General features: G+C 36.8%; 1 protein-coding gene across 3 annotated transcripts in view; it reads left to right on the forward strand.

Moving 5' to 3' along the window:
* Ndel1 (nudE neurodevelopment protein 1 like 1) overlaps nucleotides 1-8,272 on the forward strand; it is a 60,849-nt gene that overhangs the window by 42,940 nt on the left and 9,637 nt on the right. For all 3 annotated transcript variants that reach the window (XM_023723238.1, XM_004638458.2, XM_004638457.3), the window contains exons 6-7: nucleotides 2,019-2,192; nucleotides 4,830-4,921. In XM_023723238.1, coding sequence (XP_023579006.1) covers nucleotides 2,019-2,192; nucleotides 4,830-4,921 — 266 coding nt within the window. The remainder of the gene's footprint in view (nucleotides 1-2,018; nucleotides 2,193-4,829; nucleotides 4,922-8,272) is intronic.

The raw sequence follows: 8,272 nt of genomic DNA on the forward strand, positions 1-8,272 counted from the left end.
GGGGCTGGCTGGCATGTGGTGCTGGGGGATTGAACCGCGGTCCCTTTGCTTTGTTAAGCTTGTTCTAAGTAGGTGCTTTAGACCACTGAGCCATCTCACCAGCCCTCCAGTGTGTTTTAAATACCTTTTTTGTCCCTTTCCACCTAGGGAGTGATTTATCTAAAGAGCTGCTGGTTACTTATATAATATATAAAATATTAACTTTGCATCTTATTTATTTATAATTGTGGTAGAACATTGTACTTACCATCCCAACCAATTTAAAATATCCAATTTAGTAGTGCTTAGTGACTGTTGAATAACAACATATCTTTAGAACTCTTTGTCTTCTAATACCGAAACCATGTAAACCGTGAAATAGCAACTTCCTTATTTATCTCTTCTCCCCCAGTTTCTTGAAACAACAGTTCTCCTTTCTGTCTGAATTTAACTACTTTAGATGCCTCATATAAGTGGAATCATGCAGTACAAACCTTTTTGTGACTGCTTTATTTCACTTAGCATAATGTCCTGGTTTACATCGTGGCATGTGACAGGATGTCCTTTTTAAAGACTGAATAATATTCTATTGCATGTATCCATTTTCTTTTTTTATTGGTACTTTTTAAATATACATAATGATAACATTCATCATAGGGAATTTATATCTATACATGATTTTTTTTTTTTTTTTTTTTTTTTTTTTTTTTTTTGTGGAACTGGGGATTGAACTCAGGCCCTTGCATTTGCCAGGGAAGCGTTTATTCCACTGAGCGATCTCCCCGGCCCCTACATGATATATTTTGATTTTTCTGTTTTCCTATTTTCTCCTCTCCCTTCAACCCCTCTTTCCTTCCTTATTTACAAAAGCTTTGTTTCTATTTTTCCTTTTCTTTCTTGTCCCTTCCTTCCTTTTTCCCTCTGCCTCTCTTGTTCCCATTTTCTTTATTCATTCATGGGTGGATATTTGGCTTACCTATATCTCTTGGCTATTACGAATGATGTTGCTATGAATGCAGTTGTGCAGATATCTCTGTGACCCTGTTTTGAATTCTTTTGGATCCCAGAAATGGGATAACTTTGTGTCCATTCTCAATATAAACAGTATTCTGTAAGTCAGTTAAAGAACTGAAAAAGAAAACCTTAATTTTGGATTAAAAATCCAATATTTGAAAGCAAGAAAAAAATTCAAATTGGTTTTTAGAGTTTTGAAAGAATTTCACTGTGTAGTTCAGACTGGCCCAGAACTTACTGAGTAGTCCAGGCCATCCTCGAATTGATGGTGATCCTTCTACGTTAGCCTCCCAAGTGCTGAGATTACAGGCGAGTGCCATCATGCCTGGCTACTCAGACCATTTTGAATATTTTCCTAGAACAAAATATTTCATAGTGATAATTTAAGAACCCAGCCCATTTAAAATTGCAGTAATACACTTTATTGTGATTTTGCAGTAATTCTGCATTTATAACATTTCAAAATGAAAACAAATGAATTGACAAATAATGTTTTGTTTTTGTATCAGTCACTGATTTCTATTTTTGATTCTGTATTTTTGCATTTGGGAATAGTAAGTCTTCTCAGGTTATAGCACTTAAAAATTGTAATAGATTATTTAGAGTTATTTTTATTACCTTTGAAATGAAATACTAATTTGGAAGTTTATTTTTGAGAAATACTACTTTTTTATGTGTTTAGTAATTTAGTTCAATGTCTACAGCGTCTCTCTACACAGATTGGACTCGCAGTGATTCTCCTGTTTCTCAGCCTCCCAAGTTCAGGGTTTATAGGCAGGCGCCACCACACCCAGTCTCAGTTGCTGTCTCAGTGCACCCTGGGGGTGGGGCTGGCACAGCATGCTGGAGATTGAATCCTGGTCCCTGTGCCTGCCTAAGCAGGTACTTTAGTCTGCTGAGCTATCTGGCCAGCCCGAGAAGTATTACTTTAAGAAAAATGTCTTTGTGATGTTTCAGATGTGACTTGCATGGTGTACCTGCTTCTGCTAGTGAGTATTTCTGCTTTTGTTTGCAACATTTTGCAGATTTAAGGCAAGAACTAGCAGTTCGGGAAAGACAACAGGAAGTGACCCGAAAGTCGGCTCCCAGTTCTCCGACTCTGGACTGTGAGAAGATGGATTCTGCTGTCCAGGCCTCGCTCTCCTTGCCGGCTACTCCTGTTGGCAAAGGAACAGAAAACAGTTTTCCTTCTCCGAAAGGTTTGTTTTGGTTTGTTGGTGAAGTAGGAATTGTTCAGGCTTATATAGTAATTGGCAGCTTACAGGTTGGCTGACTGGTAAGGGAAGGAGAAGGAGGAAATAATAGGAAACAAGAAGGTAAGGGCTACCTTTAAGATCTACTTAGTAAATTGTTTTTAAGAGTGAAAAGTTTTTCTGTGTATGGTAATTAACTTTATGATGACTTATAAATAAATGAGTCTGATGCTGACCAGAAAACGGGGCAGATAAAGAGGGAGGGAAACAACCTGAACTATGATGTTATATACATGTGTCAATTCCTCACGGTGAATGCAATCATTACATACCACAAACATTATACTAATAAAAATGTTAAGAAAAACATTGCTGCTGTCCAAAAAAAAAAGTTAAAAGGGTTTTAAGGAAAATTCATTTTTTCTTACGGCAATAATATATTCATGCAGAGCTTTTATTTTGTGGTGTTGGGGATTGAACCTAGGGCCTTGGATATGCTAAGCAAGGGCTTAGTCACTGAGCTACCCACTCAGCCCCATGTAGAAAAGATACAAAAACTTTAAACAAACAGAAAGAGAAAAAAAAAAAAATCCATCTGTAATCTTATCACATAAAGACAACTGTCCTTAACATTTTGTGTTTTTTTTCCTGCTGTATGTGCTTGAGTGTGTTTGTGTACACCTCTGTGTCACACAGGCTTTGGGCTCATACTTAAGTACTTTTTTTTTTTTTTTTTTTTTTGCTTTTGCCACTTATTGTATCATGAAAAACTAGAGGACTTTGCTCACAAATATGCACAGAATAATCTTCGTGTTGCCAGTCAGGTGCATCTAAACTTGGTTCAGATAGGCACATTCTGTTACATGTTTCAGGAGCTGCTATCATCAGAGTTAATGTTCAAGGTGATTGATGAGTGGTACATTGGGGAGATTCCTTTTGTCATCAACTATGATTTATTTATTCCAGATAGGGAGACAAGCTGCTTTGTAGACACTAGGTAAAACCTTAGGATGCATTCCTAAAGATCTTTGAGTCATATTTTTAAATTTTTTTTCGCAGTTTGCAGATTGTATCTCAGCTTTTCCCATTCCCTGAAGTTTATCCCAAATTTAAGCTATCTGCTCTCCTGCCCAGTTTCAAAATACAGGGTTTTATCTTTTAGAGTGATATGAGATGGTCTGCTGTTGTGCAGTTAATACAGTAAGCTCTCTGTGCTGCTCAGTGCAGTAGCCACCGGCCACATGTTACTGTTTATGTTACATTAATATAAATGTAATAGATGTTAAAGTTCTGGTTTTACTTTGTGGGCAAGAATAGTCAAGAAAAATTTGAAATAGGCTAATAATTAGCCAGGAGTGGTACCATATACATGTAAGCTCTGGAGCCGGGGAGACTGAGACAGGAGGATCACAAGTTTGATCCCAGCCCGAAAAAGTAGTGAACTAGTGACACCCTATCTCAGAATATGAAAGAGTCAGTAATATAACTCCTCAATGCAAAGTCTCTGAGTTCAATTCTAAGTGCTGCCAGAAAAAAAAAGAAAAAAGGCTAGTGAGGGTCTTGCATTTGAAATAGCAAGCATACTGGTGTATATTAACATGGTTCTGTTTATGTATCAATTGATATATTAGATGGTACCTATTATATGTACATTTTTTTTTTGAGTAGCTTTATAAAGATGATTAAAGTGGTATACTTCTGGTAGACTATATTTAGAGACTAAGGAATTCAACGTATAATTATAGTGCCATTTCACATGAGGACTATATGCTGCCTGTTGGAAGTTTAGTGGTATTAGGACAGTTGGCTGTCCATTGGAAGAAAGTTAAATCATACCCTATTTCTTAGGTAACTGTACATTGAAGATACATTAAATTAGCTAATCTTTTGGGGATAGTATAGTGCTGGGGATGAAACCCAGGGCCCCACCCAACCTACTCAATGTTAAAAGAAAATCTAAATATAAAAATGTAGAAAAATAGGAGAAAATGTTGTGAGCAATAGTGAATTGAGGAAGCCAAATATTCCCCCAAGGACACAAAGTTTGAAGGAAATGTTACACAGTGTATATATGGCATATTTGAGTGAGAGGGTGAATATCTATAATTTGCTCTTACAGATTGGTAAAAACAGCCAAGTACAGAAAAGTACAAAGAATAAACACAATTTCCAGAAGAGGAGCTTTAAATGCCTCCTTATTGTGGAAATAAAAATTTAAAACAGCATGACTATCAGATTGCCAAAAAAAGATGACATCTAATGATATTGAGGACACCACTATGCTGATTGCTGATCATGCCACAACTTTTTCGTGGACCAACTTTTTCGTTGTTGCCTTTTATTAGGGTGGAAAAAAAGGACATCTTTCTAACCTAATAGTTTTAGTTTTTGAAATTTCTTCTCTAGAAATACTTAACTAGATGTTTAATGATAAATGTCCTTGTAGCATTATTTGTAATAATGAAAAGTTTGTATAGTTTAAATTATCAACTGGCAAATGGTTTGTTAAACCTGTTTATGACATCTCTATAGTTTGAAATGGTATATTGACTTTTTGAGTGTAGCCTGCTTTGTAATATCAAGAGTAAAACCAAATGTAAAAGGTACTGTCAATGTCATCACTCTCCTTTTCTTTTTCTCTAGCTATACCAAATGGTTTTGGAACCAGTCCACTAACTCCTTCAGCTAGGATATCAGCACTAAACATTGTGGGGGATCTCTTACGGAAAGTAGGGGTAAGCATTCGTCTATTATCACTAGGCATTTTTACTGACAGGGTAGTATTAAATTGTTTCTTAATTTGAAGTGAGGGAAGAAAAATGGATACGTTCCTGTAGTAAAATCTGTAATAAAGCTAGAAGCAAAAGCGTCTAGTAACTAGCAGAGACTAGTCCAGACAGACACCTCAGTGTTGGGCTTCCAGCACTTTTGCAGAAGGGCCTGAGCTCTCAGGTTACCACTTGGCATTTTTCCTGTCTCCCCATTGCTGTGTCTGCAGCTCTGTGCTCTTACCTTTGTGTGAACTGCTTCCTAAGGCCTGCTGTGTTATCTTTGACCATCCTCTAATAATATTTTTTGCCCTGACTTTATCCTTGTTGTTGCCTTTTATTTTGTGGAATGTTAACACTTGGCTTGTGGTATTACTTAGTACCACACTCTGTTTCAGTTTTACTGTTCTTGTGTCCTCTCAATGTGCATTACAGGCTAGTTTGGTTCTTGCAGAAATTTTTTTTTGGATATGTATGGTCTGACTATGTTACTCTTGTGTTCAAATGATCTTCTGCCTAAGTCTACTAGGGTAGTTGGGACTATTGGCACTTACTACCACACCTGGCTTTTTAGTTTTTTACTTTAATTCCTACTTTTTGACCTTATTGAGAGTAGTACTCTGCCATCCCTTGCTTTTACTTCCTTCCTGTTCCTCTGTGAACCTTCAGATCACTTACTTCATGTGATGCTGTTGACTTCATATTCTTTTGGTAGAGGAGACTTGCAATCTGGAAGAGCCAAACAGTTGGATTACTTGAAGCAGTTATAGATTTACATCATTACTATGTAGGTAGCAGTTTTGGCTTTAGCTGTCTTTCCCATTTCCCTCATTTTATTTTATTTTTATTTTTCAGCAGTTGACCCTTGTAGCTTCCCACCATGCACTACATCGCTGACCTTTTTTTCTTCTTTTGAGATCATCTCGCTATATAGTTCAGCCTAACTTTTAAAAATTTATGTATTTGGTACAGGGTCTCACTACGCAGCTTGGACTCGTAGTGATCCTCCAGTTTTCAGCCTCCTCAGTGCTGGGATTACAGGCGTGTGCCACCGCCTGGACTTGGTTGCCAGCTCAGTGTGTCTGGGGGTGGATCCAGCGTGGCATGTGGTGCTGGGGTTCAACCCTGGTACCTGAGTTTGCCTGAGTAAGCACTTAGTCTGCGGAGCTGTCTCCCCAGCTCTCAGCATAACTTTGAATTCACTGTGTAGCCCAAACTGACCTTGAATTCATAGTGATCCTTTGCCTCAGTTTTCCCAGTGCTAGGATTACAAGCATATAAGCCACCAAGCCTGCTTCCCATCACTTTTGTGTGAAACACTTTGTGAAAAAAGTAGAAACTGTATTATACTTTGTTTATTAAAGGAGAAATGGAAAACCATGACACAGAGTCTTATGTTGTCCTTTCTGGCTCATAAAATGGATCATTTTCTATTTAATCAGGTTTGCTCTAGCTCCTCATTTGACAGTTACTAGAAAAAATAATTGCATAAATCACTATGCAACACTACAATAATCTTTCCTCACTCCCAAGATAATCACTTAAAAAAAAAAAAACCTACTTATTTTAAGAGTTATATTTATCTTTGTAATTTAAAATAATGTGCTTATTTTTCTTTAATCAACTTTAAGCAAAAAGGAGATACAAAATTTAACCCACCTTCTCCAAATTTGATTTTATTTTTTGTTGGTTATTTAAAAAAATTTTAAGTAACTTTTTTTGTTGTTATTATTCATTGGCACTGGGAATTTAACCCAGGATCTTATGCATGTTAAACATACAATTTACCTTGAATGATATCCCTAGGCCTGAATAACTTTTTTTTTAACGGTCCTGGGGACTTGCACTTAACAGGAAGGTGCTTATGCCACTAGCTATATCCCCAGGCCCTTAAGTAACTATTGCATTTTTCTGTTTTGGAATTTGTTAAACTGTACCTCAATACCCCCACTTGCTCCCTTTGTTACTTGCTGTCCCACTTTTCCTTTTTGAATTCTGTTGGTTGTGGGTTCCCAATTGGTTGATTCTAAAAATTAAAAAAATGGTCAAATAGCCTTTCCAGAGTGGTGCCCATGTGTATTATTTACTGTATAATCATGGCAGGAACTAGGCTGTCTATATTTGTGCTACTTAACAAATATTTTTAACATTTTATTCCTTGATTATCATTTATTCAAAATGATATATTTATAATTATGATCCTTTTTCCTAGCATTTTGAATTACTTTTCCTTCTTATGGTAGAAGAAACAAACTTTGTGACATCTCATTTCTTCTAGCTTCACATTTATGCTCTTTGGGCATAACTGATTGGCTTGTATTGCTGTGTGGCACCATAGTCAGCCTTGAGTTTATTATACTCTGGTTATTTTCCTATCCCCACCTTTATGTTATGTTTTGTTTGTTCTGCTTCAGAACTATAAGTAATTGATTAGAAGCAGTGATGAAAGTTTAATTTGTAGCTTTCACATTGTTTACCCATTCAGTTAAGTCTTCTAAGAGGTCACCAAAACTTTACGCTGTTATCCATCAACTCCTATATATTTCCATGCATATTTCACAATTCTTTGTGAAACAGTTGTGTATATAACTCTGTCCACTGACTTGAACAAGGAGCTCCTTCCCTACTCTTGTATCCTCTTCACAGAGAAAACCAAAGTTTATGATTTAAACTTATTTGAATTCTTCTCTCCCGTTACTTCCTTCCTATTATCTCTGTGGCCATTATTCCTTTTTGTCTCAGTGGTAAAAGTGTCAGATTCCTGCTCATGACTAATTTTGTGTCTCTGTGCTTTGGATTCCAGTCCTTCCCACTGTCTTATCTTTATTTCTTTATGTGTGTTAATACTTTCTTCTTACATAGTACTTATCCATATACTGTATACCCTATATGTAATGTTTTTATGTTATGTATTACCCCCCCTCTGTGGGATCAAACCCAGGGCACCCTGTGTGCTAAGCATGTGCTTTGCTACTGAGCTACACTCCTACCCTTACATATTTTTTTTAATTTTAAAAAGCAAAAATGAAACTGCTGTTATTTTTATGCTGCATCCATCTCTCCTTCACCATTACCCTTCTCTCTTCTCTTCACACTTAAGCTTTTTGAAAATATATCTGCATTGTTAGCATTGCACTAAAACTACTCACCATGATCTCTATGCTATCAAATCCAGTGTATGTGGTTCTAATTTTATTTGAAACATTCAACACTGACACCCTCCTCCCCCATGTCCTCTGTCCTGTGCTTCCCTGCTCTTCTGAGGTTGTTCCCACCTGTCTTCAGTCTCTGTCTCTCTGTCTCTCTCTGTCTCTCTCT

Source organism: Octodon degus, unplaced genomic scaffold (assembly GCF_000260255.1).
Source record: "Octodon degus isolate 3935 unplaced genomic scaffold, OctDeg1.0 scaffold00098, whole genome shotgun sequence".
In the NCBI taxonomy this organism is placed as follows: Eukaryota; Metazoa; Chordata; class Mammalia; order Rodentia; family Octodontidae; genus Octodon; species Octodon degus.